The sequence below is a fragment of the Eubalaena glacialis genome, chromosome 8, assembly GCF_028564815.1.
Source record: "Eubalaena glacialis isolate mEubGla1 chromosome 8, mEubGla1.1.hap2.+ XY, whole genome shotgun sequence".
In the NCBI taxonomy this organism is placed as follows: domain Eukaryota; kingdom Metazoa; phylum Chordata; class Mammalia; order Artiodactyla; family Balaenidae; genus Eubalaena; species Eubalaena glacialis.
Window position 1 is genome coordinate 109,127,291 of NC_083723.1, and position 27,173 is coordinate 109,154,463.

At 37.2% G+C, this 27,173-nt stretch overlaps 1 protein-coding gene and 1 pseudogene across 2 annotated transcripts in view; both read left to right on the top strand.

Annotated features, from left to right (window-relative positions):
• Nucleotides 1–27,173, top strand: part of EXOC4 (exocyst complex component 4) — an 843,793-nt gene that overhangs the window by 98,804 nt on the left and 717,816 nt on the right. For both annotated transcript variants that reach the window (XM_061198739.1, XM_061198740.1), the window contains one exon: nt 21,084–21,258. In XM_061198739.1, coding sequence (XP_061054722.1) covers nt 21,084–21,258 — 175 coding nt within the window. The remainder of the gene's footprint in view (nt 1–21,083; nt 21,259–27,173) is intronic.
• LOC133097037 (large ribosomal subunit protein P1-like) lies at nt 41–7,531 on the top strand (annotated as a pseudogene).

Genomic DNA, 27,173 nt, shown 5'->3' on the forward strand with positions numbered 1-27,173 from the left:
GGGGTTCAGAGTGGAAGTAATTAGCTCAAGGTCACAGAACATGTGGCTGGCCTTCAAGCTGAATGCAAGTCCATGGTATTTCCTCTGTCCCATGCTTTCTTCTTTAATGTGTAGTGATATTTGCCAATAGGCAAATCAGTCTCAGGAATTCCTTTATGTACTTAAAACAGCTAATAAGGTTTGGATTTCATAATTCTTGTTTCATAAGGGGAAAACTGAAATTGTCCTCTGATCCTAACTCTGTCTTGACTGTGATACACTGGGAGCTCATGTCTGCCAAACCAGAGCTTAGGGCATACTAGTCTAATGTCATCTGATGGTGGGAGAAGATATTTCAAATTGAGGCTTTCCTAGAAAATCCAAGATTCACTCTACATGGATCTTTGTTCCCTCCTTCCCTTTCTCTGTTCTATTCCCCAACCCTCCATGTACATCAGATATGGGCAAGGCAGGAATTTGTCGTTTGAAGGGAAAAGGCCAATGGAAACTACAATTTTATCTGAGAGCAGAGGGCAAAGTAGGGCATTTCTTCTGAGTTGCTCAAATAATGTGTGTTCCTGGGAGGTGTGAGATACTGTGTGTTAGACAGAGTTCATAATCTTGTTGACACATCGTGAAGAAAATTCTACTGTTTGTACTTAGGACTTAAATTTTTTTTTTTTTTTTAAAGAAGATAAGCAAATTTAAGGAGAAATAATAGCTTAGTATGGAGTTCCCCACTTTAAAATTTTGAAGAAATTAATGTATTCTGTTTACATTTTCTATATTCTTTTGTTTTTCTAAATAATAGTGATCTTAATTATACTTTAGAAGTCTTCAAAAATTAATTCCCTTGTAAACTTCATTCAGAAGTACGATTGGTGAAGAAAACGTTCTCCACCCCTCTTATGCCACAGAGTATTTCAAAGCACATGTTTTGAGGAGCATGGGTTTTGGAGCTGAGCAGACCTGACTTTGAATTTCAGCTCTGTAACTGAGGAAAACAATACCTGTCTTACAAGGTTGCTCGTGTTAGATGAGGTTATATGGTTAGAGCTTGGTAGAGCAGTGCCAGTAGGTACCATTACATGCATTTGTGTATGTGTGTGTGAATACATAAGTTTATTTATTCTTGGTTCCTTTCTCAACTTTAATGTTCGTTGATCACTCACACTGTGATCCAGAGAAGCTGGGAATGGTTCTAAACGGAACTGTGCTTTTCTTCTTTCTTTGCCTGGTGCCTGGATTTTCGTGTAGACTTTTTGCCTCCTTACTAATGAACACTCCAGAATTCTGGTTTGCTGTTTGCCCAGTTGCTGCAAGTCCCTAGATGAATGCAGTGAACTTTCATAGGGAAATAGCATGACTATAGTATATATTGGAAATAAAACGAAAAGGGCACGGATCAATAACTGTTCTGTAGTTCTCATTACAGTCCCCTTAACAGCAGTGTGTCTTTCCTAGGATTTTGACCTCTTCCTCTTCCCGTTCCTTCGGCACCTTCCAAAATTCACAAGTGGAAATTACAGCAACAGAAGTGGAAATTCAGCATACTGCCCCAGGAAATAATAAATGTTTCTCTATGAAGAATGAGTCAGCAGGAGGGTATTTTTCCCTCTTTAAATTTCGTTTTTTGTCAGTATTTTAAAAGCTTTTGTAGGTAAGATATATTGGACACCGGCAAGTGAACAAGCTATTTGTCTTGATTTCATGCCTATAACATGATCCCATTTTATAAAATGTACAAATCTGAAATTTTGGGCCAAAACTCCTTATTATTAGATAAGATAGTACAGAGTAAGCAAATATTTGGAACTACTCTTTTCGAAAATCAAAGATTAAATTCTTGAGTTGGTGTTCCAAATGGCTGATAATTTGGAGCTAGTCTATAGTAGCTGTGTGCCAACAAATGCTTTAAAACTCCTCAAGAATTAATTACCTGGGAAACTTCATTCAAAAGTGATTGCATTGTTGCTTCTAGAGGTTTAGAAGTTTAGAAAGGGTATTGTCAGATTATCCTTGAAGCTTGCATGGTACCTTGTGTTAAACTGTACTGGGAGGTGTGAGTGACATTATTTTAGAGAGAAGTAAAGTCATAATACTTTACATTATTATTAATATTATCTTTTACCATTCAAGGGATCTTATGTTAAAGGTGTAAGAGCCTGTTTTCCTTAAAGGAAGTTGGAGCATAGGCAAAAAAACCATGAATCCTTCTTCCACAAAATGATTCTCTCCCTCACTACCCACCCCCACCCCCCCAATGAAATAACCTATTCCAAATCGTTAGCATATAAATGCTACTCTGAGGCTAGGTACCAGAATCGTAACTTTCCCTAAAAGTCTCATTGTTCAGCATCATCTTCTTAAATATATTCTGGTTGTGATGCATTGCAGGCCTGTTTTCATTTGTCTTTATGTAAAGAGAATTAATGTTGTGTGCTATTTTGCTAGAAAAGTAGTAGGAACCAGACTAGTGAACTCTGCTTTGCTTTCACTTCCTGCAGAGCCAGAATACTTTCACAGACAGTTTTCAAAAATCACTTTGGTCACCCACTTATTATTTTATTTTATTCTTGATCCCCCATCCTATCTATTGTCTATTTATAGGAGAAATATTTTGTCTTCCTGTTCACTCATTATCTAGTGCCTATAAACCTCTGTTTACTATGAAAGGAAAATATTCAACTACTATTGTTGCCAAGTTGATAAACATTAGGGTAACAAGGGCTTTTTAAATCTCCCAGAACCACCTGCTACCCATAATTTCCTCAGAAAGGCAGGCAATGTCTTCAATATCTTGTGTGGTCTGCAGCCTGTGCAGCTCATAACCAGTTTCTTCAACTCCTGCTGCCTAGCTATTGGTTCTTTCCCAAAATCTAGCTCATGAGCATTTTCATTTTTGTTCAAAAAAGCTGGAGGAAGTCCTTTACTATTTAGCAAATAAGAAAAGCATGAAAAATACATGGAACAAAATCTTCTCAAAGGTGTGATAACCTTGTCAAGAATATGGGAGAGAGAAGAATGTGGGAAAAGAGAAGGATTGGCGTGTGTGTAACAGCTACTTGACTTATTTGAAAACGGTCCTGTTTAAAAGTGAAAGCAGGCTGGGGAGGTGCTGGAGGCCCGCTCCACTTCGGTAAGACTATTGGTCTGGAAGAGGGCAGAAGGGATTGAATGAGTGGACAATGGCTGCCAGGGAGACCTTTTCCCTTTTTGGAAGGAGACCATTTTGTGATGTTCCTTGATCTCTATTATGAATGAGGGAAGATTAAGATTAAGTCTGATATAAAAAGCAGAGAACACTGCATATTCTGTGCTTACTGTTATATTGAGGAAAAATTCATGGAAGAAATGGGAGAGAAATATGCTTTAATGCTAAAAGTAGTTGTGTTTGGATAGTAAGGTTATAGGCTCCCCCCTTTATTTTGCAACTGTTATTAAGTTATAGTGAAAAATAAATTCATTATTTAAGAATTAATTTAAAGTATTACTCAAGTTATTTTGATCAAAAGAAATCATTACAAATGGAAATGCTGATTGTGGGGGTATTAGTGTGGAAAAACATAGTACGTGTTTGCAGACCAACTGGATCATGTTCATTAAGTCACTTTTTATGGTGTGTATGTGTGTGTGAATGTATATATGTGTGTGTGTGTGTGAGTGTGTGTGTGTGTGTGTGTGTTTGGTTATTTTCTGACTACTCCTAGAATGGAAGCTTCAAGAGAAGAGAGAACTAGTTTGCCTTGTTCAGCACCATATCTCCAGAATGTAGGCACAGAGCCCACCAGACCCATAATAAATATATTTTGAATGAAAGAATGAATTCCACTTATATTGAATATCAGTGATGGACCAGGAACTGGGCTCAAATGCCACACAAATACGACATGATCCCTGTCCTTATGGAGTTTAAAGTCTAGAGGGGAAGAAGGGCATTAATAAGAGAACCTTTAGATAAGTGTATTATTACAAACTGTGATAAGTGCTGCAGAGGAAAAGCAAAATGTGCCATGAGAGCATATAACCATGGGGACCTAATCTCGTCTGGGTAGGTGGGCATTAGGCTGTGTCTTGTGTCTGGGGGGATGTGTGTGTGTGTCTTTTACATAATAAAGTAAGGCAGCTTTTACTGTTGTTTTATACAAGTTGTGGTTATCAAGCTCCATTCATTTGATAGCACCTACTAGTTTCTTTTAGTTGTGCAGTTACCTTGACATTGACATATAAGATGTGAGAAGGAGGGCGTCCGATTCTTGATGTGCCATTTTCAGAGTTCTTTGCTGGTTGATTAGATTTTTGTGGTTTATTAGATTTTGATCATTATTGCCAAGTGTGTTTTTCTTAGAGATAATACCAAGTTTTCATGTCATCAATAATGTTTGAGAGTTCCTGTAGTCTCTAGTAAACAGATTACATTATCAAAACGTTTTTATCTTTGTCAATCTGATCGGTGAAAAATGGTATTTCCAAGGTGGTTTTGATTTGTATTTTTTAGAGAAAATTTGAGTGAGGTTAAACTTCTTATTTGTGTAAAAAGTAATTCATTGTTATGATATCTATGTTATATATGGATATATTACTTCAAAATAATCTGGGTTGAGGGTGAGTGTGGATATAGGTAAAACAAGATTAGTGATAAATGATACTTACTGAATCAGGGTGATAGGTACAGGATGGTTCGTTATCCTATCCTAAAAGCTGACTTGTTTAAAAGTTGAAATTATCAATAATACAGTGGTCAAATATTTTATTTCCTTACTGAAAAATAGTGAACACCTATTTTTCCAGTATGTCTTTCTATTGATTTACAGGAACTTTTTATATATCAAGAAAATTAGTTCTTTGGGATTTATATTCTAATTTCCCTCCAGCTTCTTTCTCTTTTGACTTTGTTTATGATGTCTGATCATGTATACATTGTTTTTATTTTTATGAGGTTGTATTTATCAATGTTTTCTTTTAAAGCATCTGGGTTTTGTGTCAGAACTTAGGTCTTCTTCACTCTTAGATTATAAATAAAATTTCCCAAACTTTCTTCTAGTCTTTATATTTTTGATCTGGAATCTGAAGGAGTGGCCATGCTACTTTAAAATAGTCGTAACACTTACTACATTGTATTGTAATGGACTGTATACCCTTTTCATTTCTGCCTCCTAAGTGTCTGTCATGTAATTGATTGTCAGTGTTAGATGAATACTTGCTGAATAATTCTAACATTGAATCATCCACTTTATAGTCATGTTTTTCTTCATAGTTGGTATTTGCCTCATTTCCTAAAACTCCTCACTCGCCCGCCCCCGATTTCTCAGTCTCTGCAGGCTATAGATTTGTAGAGATACATTGAATTATTGCTCTAAAAGTTAGAGAAATGTACTTTAAAAATTCGGAGTCCAGAACTTGAAATGAGGGCATACTGTTGTAATAGGCCAGTCATACAAAGTGGTTTTATCTATGAGACAGTCAAAAGGCTCAAGCCCCAAGTTTAGTTTTGTGGTACAAGTACAGTGTTTATGGAAAGAGAAATAAATATTTCTCATGATTTCTTTATATCTGTGGCTAGAGTCAGGCATGTATTTCTTTTTCAAATAAGTAGCATTTCCTTTCATCTCTTCTTTCTCTATTAGTTACTCTTCACCTAAGTATCTGAAATGCAGGATTTGGTGGAATTGGTCATTTTATTTTACAGAAAAATCATTTAAGAGCAGCTTTGAAGCAAGGTCAAGCATTTGTCCTTGTGGCTTCTTGTAGCCATTCCCAAGCACTGCGTGTAGCACCTGGACATGCTTGGAATCAGGAAGGGCCTCGATGTAATTTAGATGAGTAGTTAATTCGAATCAAAGCAAGCGGGAAGCAAGTAAATTTAACTTCAGTGATTATGATTCCATTTGATTAAATCTCTACTTTTGATTACATGTATCAGTGAGAACATGCTCTAAATACACCCAACTATTAAATACTGAAGAGTATGAATAGGATGAACCAGGGACATATGGAAGAAATTCTACTATTCCTCAACTAGAATATAATCCCCTGCAGCTTTATGAAAATATTTTTAGAACAAATGAAAGGAATTACTTCTTTACATATGGGGCTTATTACACCATTTGTTAACTAAAATATACAGTTCATTACCATGGAAGGTAGTACTGGTCCCAAATCTACATACCTTCTTGTAAGACTTAAATTAATTGATGATAGCTTCTTTTTTTTTTTTTAACATTTTATTTTATATTGGAGTATAGTTGATTAACAATGTTGTGTTAGTTTCAGGTGTACAACAAGGTGATTCAGTTATACATGTACACGTATCTATTCTTTTTTAAATTCTTTTCCCAATTAGTTGTCACAGAATATTGAGCAGAGTTCCCTGTGCTATACAGTAGGTCCTTGTTGGTTATCTATTTTAAATATAGCAGTGTGTACATGTTAATCCCACACTCCATAACTATCCCTCCCCCCACCCTTCCCCCTGGTAATCATAAGTTCGTTCTCTAAGTCTGTGACTCTGTTTCTGTTCTGTAAATAAGTTCATTTGTATTATTTTGTTGTTGTTTTTTTTTTTTAGATTTCCCACGTAAGCGATAGATGATAGCTTCTTAGCATATCAGGTGAATTAATAATGTGGGTAATGTTCATAGCTCTTTGGTAAACGTGCAGTTGGACAGCTGTCTTTGTGATCCTTATGTTGTCCTTTGGCTATAGTCCCTGGAGAAAGGGAGCTTGGCTGAATGCGCTAGAGGTCTTACTCAGTGTTACATTTCTTAAATCTTTGTTTTATATTTGTCAGGGTAAAAAATATATATATATATGCTTTTTATTTCTCTTGTTTTGCATGCTGTAGGAGGTTCATATTAGAGATGGGGCCAGTTAAGGAAATGACGAATAAAATCTACATTTTAGGTTATTGATAACGTTATTTAGGTGTCTGCCTTCGTGTTGCATCAAGGCCATTTCTTTATTTGGCAGATAGTAGGAGCTGCCTTAGAGCTTTTCATTTTCTGTGTGCTTGTTGGTGTCATAATCCAAAGATACTCCACACTCAAACCGGCACTGAATCTTTCTCATAGCAAAAACACACAAACAAAAACTTGTGTCAGCTTCCCTCAGCTACCGCTGAGCTGCTCCGTCCTTCCGAGGAAGGTAAGGCCGTATTGGGGTGAGGCCCTCACTTCATCTGGCGAGCAGCACCGCACCCGGCAGACCCTGCCTAGCGCTCGCCCTCACCGTGGCCTCCGTCTTGGAGCTCGCCTGCATCTACTCGGCCCTCATCCTGCACGACGATGAGGTGACCGTCACGGAGGATAAGATCAATGCCCTCATTAAAGCAGCCGGTGTAAATGTTGAACCTTTTTGGCCAGGCTTGTTTGCAAAGGCCGTGGCCGGTGTCAGCATCGGGAGCCTCATCTACGGTGCGGGGCAGGTGACCTCCTACCACCAGCAGGAGGTCCTGCCCCCTCCACCACTGCCGCCCCAGCTGAGGAGAAGAAGGTGGAAGCAAAGAAAATCTGAAGAGTCTGACGATGACATGGGCTTTGCTCTTTTTGACTAAACCTCTTTAGTAACACATGCAATATAAAGCTGAGCTGTGTGCTGCTTAAAAAAAAAAAAAAAGTGTGTCCATTGAAATTCTTCCCTTGGTGATGTTTAGGAGTGAGGTCAGATATGATTAGAGCACCTTTGTGTGTATCTTAGGCTGTACTTTATTTTTCTGGGCTCCTCTAGCTCCTGGCCCATATCATCATTATGTTCTCTAATCAGATTGGGCTGTAAGTTTTTAAGAGGGGGGTTAACTTTGTGTTTGCAGCCTGATTTAGGGCTGGGCACATACTAAGTGCCCAGGAAGTTTAATGAATGAATAAATAAGAAAAATGCAAAGAAGACAATTTTTAAATTAGAAGAAACGATTTTTATTTTTTTTTAATTTTTAAAATTTTTAAAAAAATTTTTAAATTTTTAAATAAATTTATTTATTTATTTATTTTTGGCTGTGTTGGGTCTTCGTTTCTGTGCGAGGGCTTTCTCTAGTTGCGGCGAGCGGGGGCCACTCTTCATCGCGGTGCGTGGGCCTCTCACTATCGCGGCCTCTCTTGTTGCGGAGCACAGGCTCCAGACGCACAGGCTCAGTAGTTGTGGCTCATGGGCCCAGTTGCTCCGCGGCATGTGGGATCTTCCCAGACCAGGGCTTGAACCCGTGTCCCCTGCATTGGCAGGCAGATTCTCAACCACTGCGCCACCAGGGAAGCCCCCACGATTTTTATTTTTAAAAACATCTCAGCACTACACAGAATGGGGTCTAAGGACCAGCAATACCAATGTCACTTGAAAGTTAGAAATGCAAATTATCCCTGTGGAGAGGGGTGATTAAATTGGAATCCCTGAGTGCAGGGCCCACAGGAGTCTCTAGATGATTCTACACATGCTAAAATTTGAGAACACTCTTTATAACATCACAGACATCACGGAGTCCTGTAGTTTTGTAGCATTTATGCTTTGCAAAGCAGTCTGCCATCTGGCATCTCACCTGAGTGAGACTTACTGTTGGCCTCATCGCAGGTAGGGCCGTTATTATTAATCCCAGATTTACCCAGGGAAGTGGGAAAGCTGCAATGATTTGACAGTTTCACAAAGCTGGTTGATGGTGGAATTAAGAGGATAAGTTGTCTGTATCCGCCGTGGAAGTTTGCTTTCTGGCTTATGTGAAGATGACGGTCCTAACTCATTTCCTGGGCCTGATTTTGTTCTTCCTCAGGAGGAGGGCGGTATTTGCGCTGACACATCCATTCCCGCACCCGTACAGTCCCCACCCCCAGCCCTGCTGTGATCAATGGCAGGCCTCTCAGCGATAGCTGGACATGTTAAGAAGTGTGATCAGCCGCCACAGAGTAAATGAGTCTTAATTGACTCACTTGAGAATCAGACTGATGACTTAGAGACACGTAAACAGGTCCCCTAGAAACCTTGTACGTTCTTGTACTAAGACCAGTATACAACTAAGTACTAAGAATATACACCTAAAATCATAACTTTTCTTGTCTTTGGGAAGTGGATTTGTGGATAAATTTTCCAATGTTCCATTATGATGAAATATGATTTTTCAAATGGGTGAAAAAGGCTTTTCTTCCCCCAGCTTTATTGAGATAATAACTGACATAACATTGTGTAGGTTTAAGGTATACAATGTGTTGATTTGATATACTTAAGTATTGTAAAATGATGACCACCCTAGCATTGGCTAACACCTGCATCACATCACATAATTACCATTTCTTTTTTGTGGTGATAACTTTTAAGATGTACTGTCTTAGTAACTTTCAAGTATATAATACAGTATTAACTATAATCACTATGCTTTATCTTAGCTCCTCAGATCTTATTCATCTTATAACTTGAAGGTTGTACTCCTTGACCACCATCTCCCGTTTTCCGTAGCCCCTGGCAGCCACCAATCTAGTCTCTGTTCCTTTGACTTTGGCTTTTTTAGGCTCCACATATGAGTGAGAACATATAGTATTTGTCTTTCTCTGTCTGGCTTATTTCACTTAACCTAATGCCCTCAAGGGCATTCATTCATGTTGTCGCAAATGTCAGGATGTCCTTCTTTCTCATGGCTGAATAATAGTCCACGGTGTGTGTGTGTGTGTGTGTGTGTGTCTGTGTATGTGTGTGTTTTGTGGCCATGCCACGCAGCATGTGGGATCCTAGTTCTCCGACCAGGGATCGAACCCCTGTTCCCTGCAGTGGAAGCGTGGAGTTGTGCGTGCGTGTGCATATGTTATCTATTCATTCATTGATGGACACTTACGTTGTTTCCGTGTCTTCGCTCTTGTGAATAATGCTGCAATAAACATGGGAGTGCAGATATTTTTTGAGAGTCTGTTTTCATTTCTATTGGATATATACCCAGAAGTGGGATTGCAGGATCATATGGTAGTTCTTTTAATCTTTTGAGGAACCTCCATACTATTTTTCATAGTGGCTGCATCAATTTACATTCCCACCCAGCAGTGTACAAGGGTTCCCTTTTCTCCATATCCTCCCCGACACTTGTTATCTCTTGTCTTTTTGATGATAGCCCTTCTATCAGGTGTGTGGTGATAGCTCCTTATGGTCTGATTTGCATTTCCCTGATGATTAGTGATGTTGAGCACCATTTTGTGTACCTTTTGGTCATTTGTATGTCTTCTTTTTTTTTTTTTTTTAAACATCTTTATTGAAGTATAATTGCTTTACAATGGTGTGTTAGCTTCTGCCTTATAACAAAGTGAATCAGTTATACATATACATATGTTCCCGTATCTCTTCCCTCTTGCATCTCCCTCCCTCCCACCCTCCCTATCCCACCCCTCTAGGTGGTCACAAAGCACCGAGCTGATCTCCCTGTGCTATGCGGCTGCTTCCCACTAGCTATCTATTTTACATTTGGTAGTGTATATATGTCCATGACACTCTCTCACCCTGTCACATCTCACCCCTCCCCCTCCCCATATCCTCAAGTCCATTCTCTAGTAGGTCTGTGTCTTTATTCCCATCTTGCCACTAGGTTCTTCATGACCTTTTTTTCCCTTAGATTCCATATATATGTGTTAGCATACTGTATTTCTTTTTCTCTTTCTGACTTACTTCACTCTGTATGACAGACTCTAACTCCATCCACCTCATTACAAATACCTCCATTTCATTTCTTTTTATGGCTGAGTAATATTCCATTGTATATATGTGCCACATCTTCTTTATCCATTCATTTGTATGTCTTCTTCGGAAAAATGTCTATTCAGTTTCTCTGCCCATTAATCGGATTGTGTTTTGTGTTCTTTTTGAGTTGTGTGAGTTCTTTATACATTTGGGATATTAACTTTTTATCAGATATATGGTTTGCAAATATTTTCTCCCATTCGTAGGTTGCTTTTCATTCTGTTGATGGTGTCCTTTGCTGTGCAGAAGCTTTTAATTTGATGTGGTTCTCTACTTGTTTATCTTTGCTTTTGGTGTCAAATTCAAAGAGTCATTGCCAAGGCTAATGTCAAGGCTCTTATTCCTGTGTTTTCATGTAAGAGTTATATGGTTTCAGTTCTAAGTTCAAGTCTTTAATTCATTTTGAGTTGATTTTTGTGTATGGTGTAAGAGAGTGTTCCAGTTTCATTCTTCTGCATATGACTATTCAGTTTTTTCATCATCTTTTGTTGAGGAGACTGTCCTGGGAAAGACTTTTGAAAGAATGATGCTAATACTTTAATTCAAAGAAAAAGGGCCTGGGTTTATTTTCTAATTTCAGTCCCTAATTTGCCACACGTTAGAACTAGAAGTTCATTCGAGGTCATCTACTAAGAATTCAGAAACTGAGCATGAGAGGCTGACTTGACAAGTGGGGAAGTGACACAGGAAGGCAATTACTAGAGCCAGGACCGGTTCTTTTTATTTTTACTGTGTTTCATTCTATATTGCTAATAGTTTTTTCCTGTTCTTTTCATAGTGCAGATGGAGAATTAGTCAGCACTCCTCAAATAGTAACTGCTCTTTACATGAAGATTGTTATTAATAAAAGTGGTGAAACTAATCTCTATCCCTTAGAAGTAGGTATTAGGTAACCTTGAAGATTAAATGGCATCTATGTCCTGTTTGAAATGAAAAATATTAGCTCAGCCAAGCTTATTAGGAAAATGTGTATGTGAGATACAGGAGTGTAAAACTAAGACCATTTTGATATGAAATAATTGATGATCAGTTTCTTTTAATTTTTCATATAAAACCTAAGCTCAGAGTTCAGTATTTTCTTATCTTTTAGCACATAGAAGTAGGGAAATAAATATTCTGTGGTTAATGCCTTTGTCTGTCAGTGCGAAAATGCAGAACCCTGATATTAAGGTCTCAGCAGATAAGTAGTAGAACAGAACTGATTTTCTACCTTGTGTGTGTGTCTTTACTTCGTGACCAAGTAAGGCAGCTTCTTGGCTGCTAACATGGATTTTCCAGCCAAATGACTAATTCAAGTTTCCCTGGATGTTAAATTTAGATTCAGATAGTTGAATCTCACCTTAAATATTGAACATTTTTCACAGCTTGATGATACAGCTTTATACCTTAGACATTTCTTGACTTGTGCAACTGTGACTATTCCTTAACATTTTCTTCTCCTTAATCCTCTGCCTTTTTTCATGGTGGCAGTCCAAGATGAGATACATAAGGGTAGCTATGGGTAGGAAGTTAGTAGGCTATCTGGGAGAATAGGTAACATTTTGCTTGTATTTATAAGAAGGCTGTTTTTAAAACCGACCAGGTAATTGGAAGTATGTTTAAAGAACAAATATTTGCTTCTTCTTGACTGTTTCATGTTTTTTAATACAAAATAGATTTTAACACAGTATTATTAAAGTTAGCTCTGAATGCATATATATCTTTCAGCTTGTAACTATATTTCTTTTCGTTCTCATGTTTCTGTTGATGAGGTTATCTTTTTGAGAGGAGAATTTTGTGTGAAATATTTTTGTTGTGGTCCTCTAATTTCCTTCCAGGAGATTACAGTCAGTAATACGTATTTCCTTGCCACTTGTTATCTGTAATCCGGTCTCTATCTCCCTCATCTGCTGGAGCTCATTGTTTCATTCTTTCTTTGAACAAGTACTCATTTATTGCCTGTCATATGCTTACTATTATGACAAATACTGGAATACTGTGATAAATCAGACATAGTTCTTACCCTCATTGAATTTACAGTCTAGAGAGGGAGAGGCGAGGACTGGAGGAAAGGAGACTCCTCTAAGGGTTGTTTTAATAATCCAGGGAAGAAATTACAAGGCCTGCATTAGCAGAGTAACAGTGGCAATGGGCTAAAGTAGGCCCATGGTAGAGGTAGTAAAGAGGTAGAAATAAAAGAGGTTGGTAATTGATTGGATTTGAGGAAGAGGGGAGGGGAGGATGATTTTCTGGGGTAAGTGATACCGTTCACTGACTTAGGTAAATGGAAAAGTAGGTTTGGTAAATGGAAAAGTAGGTTTGGGGAGGAGAATGATGAGTTTTATTTAAGACATGTTAGGTTTGATGTCTACAGCTCAGGAGAGCCATCTGGACAGAAGATACGTTTGGGAGTCATTAGCGGGTAGATGATTGAAGACATAAGTGGTGAATGAGCTCACCCAGAGAGAGTTATGAGGATTGAGAAGAGTTGACAGCATTTAAGGAACAGGCTGAGGAAGAGATTCTTGAGAAGGCACAACCAGGGAGGTGGAAGGAGAGTGGAAGGCAGTGTTTCAAGGAGGAGTGAGTGGTCAGTAGAAACAAGCACTGCACCTCCTTGAATAAGGACTGAAGAGGTCTTATTTATTTATTTATTTAGATGTATAGTTGATTTATAATGTTGTGTTAGTTTCAGGTGTACAGCAGAGTGATTCAGTTATACATGTGTATATATCTATTCTTTTTCAGATTCTTCTCCCTTATAGGTTATTATAAAATATTAAGTATAGTTCCCTGTGCTGTACAGTAGGTCCTTGTTGGTTATCTATTTTATATAGAGTAGTGTGTATATCTTAGATTGAGCAAAATGATGATTTGAGACTTTTGCAGGAATTGTTTTAGTAGAGTACCAGGGGTAAACTGGTTGGCAGTGAGAAAATAGAGGCAGGATAGACTGTTCTGTTGATGCTCTTTCCAGCCTTGGTTTCTTTAGCATTTGATAGTACTGATAACTCTGGCCTCTTCTCTTAAATTACTTTTTTTCCTAACATCCTTTAAAAGAAACATTCTCCAAAATCGAGTCCTATGGTCTCTCTTTATCTCTGAGCTTTAGTTGTCTTGTCTATAACGTGGGGATAAAAGTAGTACCTTCGTCATAGGGTTCTCCCGAGGATAAAGTGTGCACTTCATACAATGCCTGGCCTGTTGTCATCAGTGTGGCTGTGAAGACGTAATTGTCTTTGTTGTGGTCCTCGTTGTTGTCATCATCATCTCACTCCAGCCTCACCGTTTAAGGGCTCTCATCCATCATGACAGCTTTAGCTCCTGGCCCCATGCAGAGGACCCCAGGTTGGTGGCTCTAGTCCTAGACTTCTCCGAATACTGCCACCCTAAATTGCTCATTCTTTTACTCATATGTACTCAGGCACCCACACAACTTAACTGTTTTTTCCACTCTAGGCATTGGGCCATGTGTTGGGGGAGAGGTGTGGGTACATAACCACACATAAACAGGGACTGTGTTCTTACTCTCTGGCCCAGGAGGCCATGCATGTTGCTCTTTTGTCACTTCTCTCAGTCCATTGTGATCATCTGCTTTTTTTTGAGAGATTATAGAATGAAAGGGGAATGAAGGAATTGGCTGTTATTCTGTGAATTAGACCTCTTTCAGTTAGCAGTGACAGAACCCACCTCCAACTAACAGAATTAAAGAGGGGTTCTACTGGGATGATACTAGTGTATCTTACGGAATACAAGCAGGACTTCACTAAGCTGGGGGAAGGACAGAGATGCAGCTGGGCCATGGGGACATCTGGAGTATCTCTTGTCCCCCCCTTTTCCCCCTCTAGATGGTAACCATTAAAGGTGTATAGGAAGCAATTTACTGTTGTTTTGCGCTTGCTTTTTAGTATACTTTCACTTACATTATTGCATTTAATTCTCACAGTTTGTGATGAGGAAATTGTAATTGAGGAAATTTGTGTTTGAGGAGCCTGAGACTTGGAACAGTCCCATTATGTACTGAAAATCCCATGGCTATTCAGCAGAGAGCTGGTACCAAGTCCAGCTTTCTAATGCCAGTCCTTTATACCGGCATTTATACCACATTGCCATCCCAGGATTGAAGTATTCTTTCAGTGACTGTGATGTTGTATTGCATATTATTGCATACTGTTTTGTGACTCTGGAAATAACCTGTGTGTGTGTGTGTGTGTGTGTGTGTGTGCGCATTCACACGCACGATTTTCTTCTGACTGGTAGAAATTGCAATTAATTGAAATTCTAATCTCTATGGTTCTTAGGCTTATTCCTGTCTGAGGCCTTTTCTTATTCAATTCAGTTTAAGGAATCTCTAGTAATTTAATGATTCTGCCTGCTCTTTTGTCTTTTGGATCAGTGGTGAAAACCTTGATCCTAACAGGATTTAAGCAACTGAGCTAGTTGCAGTGTCATGTTTTATTTCTTCTTTTATTTAGTCAATGTTTTGTTGGCAGAGTACGGTGGGGAATGACTTTTTTTTTTTTAACATCTTTATTGGAGTATAATTGCTTTACAATGGTGTGTTAGTTTCTGCTGTATAACAAAGTGAATCAGCTATACATATACATACATCCCCATATCTCCTCCCTCTTGCGTCTCCCTCCTACCCTCCCTATCCCACCCCTCTAGGTGAACACAAAACACCGAGCTGATCTCCCTGTGCTATGCGGCTGCTTCCCACTAGCTATCGATTTTACATTTGGTAGTATATATAAGTCCATGCCACTCTCTTACTTCGTCCCAGCTTACCCTTCCCCCTCCCTGTGTCCTCAAGTTCAGGGGATGACTTTTGTGGGGCTTTGTGTGTGCAGGTTATCATGAGTGTGTCTGCAGTGAAAGGCAAACACTTGTTTTCTCAATCTAGTGTTGGGTGGGTAGCCAGCGAGTATATGTGAATATTAACAGCATATTTCAGTTTATTTCTGGTAGCTTTAAATTGGGCCAGACTAGTGCATTTTATGTCTTGTTTATGTGAGTGATTCCTGGTCTCTCTTATTCTTGCTGTATTGGGAGAGAGTCACTTGCTTTTTCATTTTCTTTTTTTAGGAGGGCATGTGTTGGTGAGGAATGGTCAGCCTTTGCAAAGTGTGTGATTGACTTGCATTCTTTCCCTTATTAGCCATTCACTCCTTATCCCACTGCTGAGTTCAGCATCCAGTGCTCCCCTGAAACCCTTCTTGCCAAGGTCACTGGGACCTGTGAGTTGTACATTTCTGTCTTTACCTCAGCTGGCTGCCATGTAGCCTTGGCTCTGTTGCTATTCTCTTCTCCACTGTCTTCTACAATTTTCCTTCCTGTCGTCGTTTTCCTGCCTCGCTACTTCCTGAACATCTCTTCACTGCTGCTATTTTGGGGAATGTTGGCTTGCTTGTCTTACTCTGCATATTATCCCTGAGTAATCTCATCCTCTCAAATATTTATCACTTTGTAAATTTCCAATATCAGTCTCACTCCTGAGCTCCAGACTTGCATAACCAAGGACCGGTATGTAACACCTAAAAATTAACATCTTCAGATCTAAACCCAACGGCTCTCCTTTTCAACAGTTTCTGTCTTCACTTCATTCTCATTCTCTCTCCCTCTCCCCACTCTCTCTTTCTCTTTCTTTTTCTCTCAGGAAGGGTAACCATTGTCTTCAGAGTTGCTCAAGCCAGAAATCCAGACAAAGGGATCCTGAAACCTTCTCTCTCTTTAATACAGTACCATTACCTCAACTAATTATGTCCATTTTCTAATGTGATCCATCCATCAGTTGTGTGAGGCTCCTGGAACAGGTACTAATTAATACTTTGGTTTTACAGATGGGAACACTTGAAGAAGTTGAGAGATTTTCTCATAATTACAGGGTTAGGAATTATCAATGTTGGGAAAGAATGTGCATCTTTTGTTTCTTTACCGGTTACTTATGTAAGAAGGAAAAACAAACAAAAAACAAGTGAACCAAAAGAGAAAAGCTAATGTCCTCCTGGTAGTAAGATTCTGAAGGAGTCAGTGTTCATAATACTTAACTTTTTGAGACATCAGTTTCCTTTTTTCACTGTTCTATATGTTTTTACTTCACCACAGGGGAGGTGTTGGGCCCTCACTGTCCTGACTCAGAGCCACAGCTGATGATTTAAAAAAAAAACAAAACAAAAAAAACAGATAAATTGAGATATAATTCACATACTACACAAATCACCCATTGAAACACTGGTTTTTGGTGTATTCACAGGGTGTGCAACCATCACCGCTCTGTAGTTCCAGAACATTTTTGTCCCCCCTACAAAACAAACCCCATATGCTTTAGTGGGTAATTCCCACCTACCTAAGAACCACTAACATATTTTCCATCTGTGTAATTTGCCTACTCCGGATATTTCATATAAGTAGAATCACACAAAGTCACAAAGTAGTCTTCTGTGACTTTTTTCACTTTGCATAATGGTTCATGTTGTAGTATGTATCAGTACTTCATCTCGTTTTATAGCCAAATAATATTCTATTGTATGAATATACCTCGGTTTTTTTGGGTCCATTTGTTAGTTGATGGACATTTGGATTATTTCCACTTTATGATTTTACTATTACTATTTTACTACTATTTTAATATTTTACTATTATGAATAATGCTGCTGTGAGCATTTGTGTACACGTTTTTGTGCACATGTGTGTTTTTGTTTTTCTTGGGTATATACCTAGGAGTGGAATTGCTGGGTACATATGGTAACTCTGTGTTTAATGTTTTGAGGAACTGCCAAGCTGTTTTCCAAAGCAGTTGTACCATTTTTACATTCTCACCAGTGCTGTATGAGAGTTCAAATTTCTCTACATCCTTTTACCAGTACTTTTTATTGTCTGTCTTTTTGATTATACCCATCCAAAAACCGGTATCTCCCGGTTTTGATTTGCATTTCTCTGATGGCTAAGATGTTGAGCATCTTCTGTTTGCTTATTGGTCATTCATATATCTTCTTTGGAGAAATGCATATTCACATCCTTTGTCCATTTTAAAATTTGGTTGTCTTCTTGTTACTAGTTGTAAGAAATCTTGAGGTATTCTAGATACAAATCCTTTATCAGGTAAATTATTTGCAAATATTTTCTCCCATTTCTTTTCACTTTCTTGATGGTATCATTTGCAGCACAGAAGTTTTAAGTTTTAATGTCGGAGCTGCGGGTTTTATTAGTATTGTCGAGACTGTGCTGTGGTGAGGCAGAGGAGAGCTTCCTTCTCTTTGAAATTGGTGGATGTATCAAAGTAGGCAGAGTGGCAAATAGAGTCTCTTGATTTCTGGCCTGGCTCTTCTTTTTTTCTTCCTTCTGTAACCTGTCTTATGGCTCTGACAGTCACACTACAACACATCTATCTTGGTCTTGATCCTCCAGGTGTGGCAGAAGGTGGTCGTGTGTTGCATTTTATCCAGGGATTGCTATTTCCATACTGTTAAGATACCGTGGATCTCATTTTACACCTCAGTTCCCTCTTAGGTCTCTTTTCTAAACAGAGCACTGCCCCTGGTTGCTGAGTTGCTCTTGTCCTTGAGTGGCAGCCGAGGTGTGTGCAGTCATGGAGTCTAGTGGCCCTAGAGATAACCAGACAGCAGCCCCTCCATTCAGAGGAGCCACTCCTCTTCCAGTGTTTTCTGCTTTATTGCTGGTTTGTAGGCCTGTACCTAGAACTTCATGCCATTGGGAAGTTGGATACCAGCATGCCTTATGCTTCTGAATGTCATGAATCGACAGCATTTCAACAGAAAGACGCATGAAGAAAACAAACTAGTGGTTACCAAAGGGGAAAGGTGAGGGAGAGGGATAAATTAGGAGGTTGGATTAACATGTACCTACTGCTATACATAAAATAGGTAATCAACAGGGACCTACAGTATAGCACAGAGAACTCTCCTCAGTACTCTGTAATAACCTATATGGGAAAAGAATCTGAAAAAGAATAGATATATGTATAACTAAATCACTTTACTGTACACTTGAAACTAACACAACATTGTAAATCAACTATACACCAATATAAAATAAAAATTAAAATCATTCCAGAAATGTTGGGGTATAGCATAAGGTTACTACGTTTTAATTTTGTCAAGTAAGGACATTTGGCAATATAACTGCAGTCATGGAAGAAAATAACAGATTTTTCTTACCAAGAGAATACCAAAAATATCAAACAAATTTACCTTTGTGAAACGTGAATATATGGTCTTATTTTTCTGTCTACCACTGAAAAATACATTGTGGTCTGTGGATTGACATTTGGGAACCACAGGCTTCTACATACTCAGCATAAATCTTTATTGGAAAAGTAGAACCTTACTTAATCAGGTGTTTTCTCTGTATGATGCCAGATACCAGTCTTACACAGATTATTTACCTACACTGAATTAACTATTTTAGTTGTTAAGTTAGATACATCTTCCTGTACTTTGTACCTCTTTCTGCTGATTTTGAGTAGTTCTTATATAACACAGATGAAAGTGAAGAATTGTTTTAGGTAAATGTGAGTATAAATATGAATTTACCTTTAAAAGATTTTAAAAAATCATCATTCAAAGGTAGAATGGCTCCTACTTACAAATACGATGTGTAATTTCTGGATTATATATGTATATTCTAGACTTGGAGGAATATGTACATTTTTATTGATTCTGTCTTGTCTAAATCAAAGTGTCAGAGATATTAGGGTTTTATCATAAGATAATTATTGGCTGTCACATTGGCACATTAATTACAGTAATTGGGCAATAAAGAAGCCATAGGAATAGATATTATGCTATACGTTTTGATGAGATTGTAGTTATAGCCTCTTATTTATGGTAATAAAATCTTGTTAATCGACATTGCTGACAAGATATTTTGCTTTTTCTACTTTGCATGTTGGTTTATAAGTCTACTTAGGAACTATGAACTGAGAGCCACAGATTATACAATAAAGGTCACATTCCAAAATTGTCTGCACTCATTCATGGTATACACATTAAATTAATTCAGCAAATATTTGCTGATCACTGTTCTGAGTGCTCCTGCGTATACAGAGATGTATAAAGCAGTGCCTGCTCTAAAAGGCTAATAATGGGGAAGGGAGGTAAAATGTCTATATAAATAAATGTGACCCACATTGATTGAGTCACATATGTGAGCCATATGTGATAAGGTCCTTAAAAGTGGAATAAAATACAACTTCAGAGGAGGAAAGGATGATTCCAAGTGTGAGTGATCAGTGATGCTGTAAGGCTCAGTGATGGGAGAATTACTTTGCATCCATGACATGAAACTCTGAGCCATCTCTGAATATACATCTACACTGTAAAACTATAGAGAGAGGTAGGTGGCTCAGTGCTCTGACATGGAAATCAACTTTTGTTCTAGGGTCAGCTGCCTTGCAACCTCATTTTGTGTCCTTGAGTATATAAAATTGATGTAATAATATGTGTCCATCTCTCAAGATGAAAAATGAGATAATGCGGAGGTCCAAGCTGCTCCCTGTGGTGAAAGTCAGATTGCTCGGCAGGTGTGTAGTTTTTTCAGGCAAGTTAGGCCATACATTTGAATGGGAGTAAGCGCAGCTTTCCATGACTAAAAGGATTAGTGTCCTTACCAAAGTGCCCAATTTATTGCTAGAGAATAGCACATTCTCTGTAACATTCAAACTGTTGTCTGAAAAATTGCCTGAATTCCTTAGAAAAACTACCTATATAAATAGAGAGTATAGTGATCACTGAATTATGTTAAAAAGGAAACAAATGTTTATTGAGCTGCTACTGCTGGTTTAGGGACTTTACAATTGTCTTTAAAATTTTTACACTGTGTCCATTTTTTTAAATTGAAGTATAGTTGATTTACAATATTATGTTAGTCTCAGGTGTGCAGCAAAGTGATTCAGTTAGACATATATATTTTTCAGATTATTTTCCATTATAGGTTATTATAAGATATGGAATATAGTTCCCAGCACTATATAGTAAATTCTGTTGCTTACCTATTTTATGTATAGTAGTTTGCATTTGTTAGTCCCATACTCCGAATTTATCCTTCCCCCTTCCCTTCCGCCTTTGGTAACTATAAGTTTGTCTTCTACATCTGTGAGTCTGTTTCTGTTTTGTATATAGATTCATTTGTATTATTTTTTAGATCCCACATATAAGTGATCATATAATACTTGTCTTTGTCTGTCTGACTTCACCATGTCCATTTTATAGCAGAGGAAACTGACACTTAGATAAATTTTAGATACATTTTCAAAAATTACTCAAAATTACTGTTTGAAATGAAATCTGTTGAAATTTAGTGAGCTGTTTACATGGTAGTGTGCTACTTCACTTTAGTTTGATGTTTTTCTTGCAGGCCAGTGTCAATCATTTTGTGTTTGTTTGTATGTAAATGTTTATTTTTTTCACTAGGTTACTTCTAGAACTGCTGGAGTTGCTGTTTGACAAGTTTAATGCTGTAGCTGCTGCACACTCTGTGGTCCTGGGATACCTGCAAGATACTGTTGTGACTCCACTGACTCAGCATGAAGATGTCAAATTGTATGACATGGCAGACGTGTGGGTGAAGATCCAAGATGTTCTGCAGGTAAGATCCTTTTACAGAGGGTGCCATCTTGATTCAGAATAACAGGTAGGAATATAAAAAAATCAGCCACCTAAAATATTCTCTTAATCATAAACAGAGTGAGAATGTAGTGTTCCTATTTAAAGGTGATGCTTGCTGATGTTATGGACTTCTATCATTTTCAAAAGACCTTTTAAACAAACTTTTTTTGGCCAGGCTTTAAAATTAAAGAGATTCTCAATACGTAGCAATCAAGGATCTATAGTATCTGGCTTTCTGTTGTAATGTATTTTACTTCACTGGAATTAGTCATATGTTTATATAATCAATATTAAAATGTTCTTAAACACTATTTTATAAACATATATGTAGCTTAAGTTTATGACCATTTTCTTACCGTCAGCTCTTGCATATGTTGGGGTAAAAGACAGGTCAAGAGCTTATTTTAAGAGATGAAGATAAACCTGTAAGGTATAAATGTACCACTTTGATTGATCTGTTGAAGATCGGAGGAATGATATTACTGTTTGGTATGATGCTGCAGAGGTGGTATTTAGAAATTTTATTATATTTTCTCTCCATGTGCCAGGAAAATATATTTGATCTGGCCAGATGAAAATGAGAAATACGATTAAGAGCTAGCTGAAGCAAATTTGACATAGCTAAATAGAAGTGACTTGGTTAGACAGTATCTACTAATAGGAAAAAAATTAAGTATATATAGGGAATTGAAAAATATAACTGTGTAGAAATGAAATTATTTGCATGGCAAATAGGATTCTTTGCAGGAAAAAATAAATCATGTATGTAAATTGTAGTTATTTTTGAGAGTATAGGCATGCTCTTGGTGGATTGATTGATTCCTGGTTATTCATTCATTAGACAATTTTTTGGATACGGTCTGTGTGCTTTATTGATGGTTCAGTAGAAAGAATATAGGTTGCAACTATATTCCATGAGTTTGTTTTGCTGCTATGTCAATTACCATGTGCCCATAGTAGGTGCTTGATGAATATTTGTGTGTTGAATAAAATATCTTTATTGCTTGGAAACTGGTTATTTAATATTTTATATCTTGGTTTGCTAATCTGTCATGGAAACATATGCTTTTCAGGTTACATGTTTATTTTAAGGATGAAATAAGATAATAGATTTTAAAGCTATTTCAAAAATAGTTAGAATTAAGGACTTCTGGTTCTGCCCATGATGTGGTTACCTCCTACCATAAGTAACTTGAAAACTGGGTGGACTCAGGCGATTGGCATGGTCAGTTGAGAGAAGAGAATACATGAGGTCACTTTCACATTCATCCCAACTTCTTCTCTGGGGACACTTTCAAACTATGACATAGGAAAGTGAACAAACATCAGCAGGCTCTAAGTAGTAGATGAAGCAGAGTTCAGGGTTCAGGGGTGCGGAGGCAGCTGCAGTTTGTGGGTTAGGATACTGAAGGAGAGGGAATTGCAGAGAGAAGGAGCCCCAGAAATCTGAAAAGAGTATTGTCGAGCCTTTGGTCAGATGTGAAGTTTCACCCACTCCAAGGCAGAAAATAGCTACTGTGGGACTGTGAGCTGAATGGAAATTGCAGAAGTTGCCAAATGCTCAGAAACGTTGGAGTTCAGACCAGCCAGTGTGGGGAGAACTTGGTGAACATCCTGTGCTTTCAGATGTGACCTCAGATGTTTCAGGAATTGGGCTGTTCTAGCCATAGTGTACGTGATACTGTAATTTCATGTAACAAAGCCCCAAACCAAGTCTCTACAGTATTAGTCTGATCCACCTGTAAATAAAGTAATATAATCTAGTATCTCAATAATGAAGCATCCACATTGTGCAGCATACAAGTATTATACTTGCAAAAAAGTAGAAAAATGTGACTAATAACCAGAATTTTAAAAATTTGATGAAAATTAATATCTGAAATGAAAAATTTACCAGATGGATTTAGCCACAGATTACATGCTGTAGAAGAAAGGATCAGAAAACTTGAAGAAAAATCAATCAAAACCAATCTAACTAAAGTACAGGGAGAAAATACACTGAAAAGAAAAATGAGCAAAGCCATAATGTCCTGTGGGACAGTATCATGCTGTCTAACATTTGTGTGGTTGGAAGTACAGAGGGAGAGCAGGGAGAGAGATTGGGGCAGTTAATTATTGGAAGAAACAATGACTCAAAATGTCTAAATTTGTTGAAAAACATAAACCCACAGATCAAGAAGTTCAACAAATCCAAGGAAGTTTAACACAAAGAAAACCATATCTAGACACATTATCATCAGGTAGCTGAAAAGCAAAGAAAAAAATCTTAAAGATAGCCAGAGGAAAAAGAGTGCATTGCCTACAGGGAACCAGTGATAAAAATTTTCACTAACGTCTCATCAGAAACAATACCAGCCGGAAATCGATGTATGTCATCTTGAAAGTGCTGGAAAATACAAAAACTGTCAATCTAGAATTTTATATTCACCGAAAAAATCATTTGAAATGAAGGTGAAATAGTGACATTTTCACATTAACTAAAGCTGAAAGAATTTGTTTTCACTGGACCTGCACTTAAAGAAATGTTAAAGAAAGTTTTTCAGGCTAAAGGAAAACAATACCAGATGGTAACTCATCTACAGGAAAATATAAAGAAGGCCAGAAGTGGTAAATATGTGGGTAAAAATAAAATACATTTTTCTCATTTCTTAATTTTTGTTTAAAGCAAAACCAATAGTAATGTATGTGGGTTTTATAATATATTTCAAAGTAAAATGTATGACAATAATTGCACAAAAGATGGGAATGGGTAAATTGCACAAAAGATGGGTAAATGAAACTCTACTGCTGTAAGTTTCTTACATTATACATGAAGAGGTACAATGTTTAAGGTAAACTGTGGTAAGTTAAGGATGCATATTATAATCCCTAGAGCAAACATTAAATTGTAAAATAGATGTATAGCTGAAAAGCCAGTAAAGGGCATAAAACTGAATAGTGAACAAATATTTGATTAATCCAAAAGAAAAAAGCAGGAAAGGAAGAAAAAAGAACAATGAAGAAAGAAAAGATAAAGAACAAAACAAAGATAGGATGAATAGAAAACAAATAGCAACATGTTAGACTTATACTGCCCATATAAATAATTACATTAAATGTAAATGGACTAGATACTTCAATTTAAAGGCAGAGTTTGTCAGATTGGTTTAAAAAAAAGAAAAATCCAAGCATACTGTTTACAAGAGATACGTTTTGTGTTGGTTTTTTTTAAATTTTAAAATAACTTCAAACTTTTAGAAAGGTTGTAAGAATAGTACAAAGGGTGCCCATTTAACTCTTAATTCAAATTCAACTATTGTTAGCATTTTGTCACTTTATCAATTGTTTTCTCTATATATGTACTTGTGTGTGTTTTCTCTGTTATCTATTTTCTATATTCTAGTTTTGTCGATTGACCCAGTAATGTTCTTTAGGGCAGTTTTGTTTTTTTTTGCTCCTCCAGTAGAGAATCCAGTCTAGCATTAGATACTGTATCTGCTTTTCATGCCTCTTTAGTTTCCTTTAAGCTTGAACATTTCCATAGCCTTTCTTTACCTTTTATTATAACAGTGGCATTTTGAAGAATATATCCCCATCTTTTAATTCAAGTTCCTCATTTTGGGCTTAAGAGATTTTAAACATAAAGATACAGACAGATTAAAAGTATATGAATGGAAAGAGATGTACCATGAAATACTAATAAAAATATTTGTGTTATGCAAATGTATTGGACAGTATGAGAATATAATATTATCAAATGGAATTATTTGTATCATAGTACTTATGGCATTTAAAACCTGAATACATTAAGCCCTAGGAAGTATGTTATAGACTATGTAATCCTATTGTCACAAGGTTATAAAATGCTTTATGCATAAGTTTTTGATATCTGATATTTGAATAAGACTAATGTTCTAAATTTAAAACAACTTTTGAATCTACTAGGATCCTATTTATAGTACTATTATGAAGAATTAATTATGGTTATAAACAAAGTAAGATATGCCTTACTTAGCCCTACTTACTTTGGATTTGTCAAATGTATATAATTCCTACACTTTTGAAAACAAAACCCATTATCTCATATTAAAAATGTTTATAATAAACTAAGGAACTTTAAGTTCCATCAGACATTAACTTGAAATGAAAAAATGATTGAAAGTATGTTTCTGGCTTATTAAATGAGTTATACCTTTCACACATGTCATTTCAAAAGATGATTGAGGATCCTATCTTCCATATTATGGAATGAGTTATTCATTTGTTTATTTAAAGAGCTTTATTGAGATTTAATGTACCTGCCACAAGGTTTACCTGTTTAAGGTATAGATTTCAATGCTTTTTAGTATATTTATGGAGTTGTGCAACCATCACCATGATATGATTTTATAACATTTTCATCACCCTAAAAAGAAACCTTGTTTGTATCCATTAAATATTTATTTATTTGGTTGTGCCGGGTCCTAGTTGTAGCTCACTGGCTCCTTAGTCATGGCATGTGGGCTCCCTAGTTGTGGCATGTGAACTCTTAGTTGTGGCATGCATGTGGGATCTAGTTCCCTGACCAGGGATCGAACCCGGTCCCCCTGCATTAGGAGCATGGAGTCTTATCCACCACGCCACCAGGGAAGTCCCTGTTTGTGTCCATTAGAAATCACTTCCCATTCCCCACTCCCTTCACCCTTAAGATGTATTTAAGACACTAAAGAGGGATCATTTGTGTGTTAAATCTCTGAGTAACTTGTAGTCCCCAAATCATACACTTGGCAATACTGTTGCTATTTCATGTTAATGTGTACATATACTGTTGGCATAAGCTATTTGACAGATAAAGAACATAAAACTAAAACTGATCTAATAGTACAAGGTGATGGGTCTAACGTAGAAATAACATTTCATTTCATGTATTATGTTTAATTGTTTTGAGGTCAAGGTATGACAGTGTTCTTTGCTTTTTTCCTTTCTTTCTTTTCCTCCATTTTTCTCCTCCTCTTACTTTTCTACTTTTCTGCCCCCAATTTGTGTTTTCTTAGACATGTTGTGGAAGAATATTAGTCATGACTTGAATTAATCTCTGGTTGATTGTTTCTTAGCTCCCTGTTGTACTCATCTTTATTAATCCACAGATTTAAGAATAAAGCATTTTAAAGTAAGAGGTCATCTACATATTTTAAATGATTACTATTATGTAATAAAAACTGTTATACAATTTTTAAATCGGTTTTAGTTTTCTGTATTTTCTAGTTCCTTCAAAAATTCTTTCAGGTTACAGATTACTTACAGATTTCTTACAGTGTAATATTAGGTTATATACCCATCAATAAACTGGATATGCAGTGACACAGACACACAAATGGACTAATGTTGCTAAATGTAAGAATGGCAGTTGGCACAATGTGTCATATAATCATCCTGAAACATGTTAAATGGACCAAAAAAGGTGTTCAAGATTGTTGAAGAGCTGATCCTTGGAGGTTTTGCAGAGGTAGAGAAGATGCAAATGGCACTCCAGACAGCTGGAATGGCAAGTGAGATACTGGTAAGTGGCACAGAAGGAATGAATGGACAAGGATATTCAGGGATAAGTAAGAAAAGAATGGTTTAGCTGTAACTGAGAGTTTATTTTGTGGACTAGAAGATAAGTTCAGATAGGTAGGTTTGGGTTCAGGTTGTGGAAGCCCTTAAGTGTCATCTAAGGGGATTGTGATTTGTCTTTAGGCTAATGGCTCCTGAAGCTGCGTGTGCATTAGATTTACCTCTGGATTGATTCCTAGTCCCATCCTTGACCTTCTGATTAAGGATCACTGTGGATAAGGACTGGATTTTGTGGGTTTTTTGTTGCTGTTGTTGTTTGTTTGTTTTTTAGCTCCTAAGATGATTCTGATAATTTGTTTGGGATCCTGTAATTGGGAACTG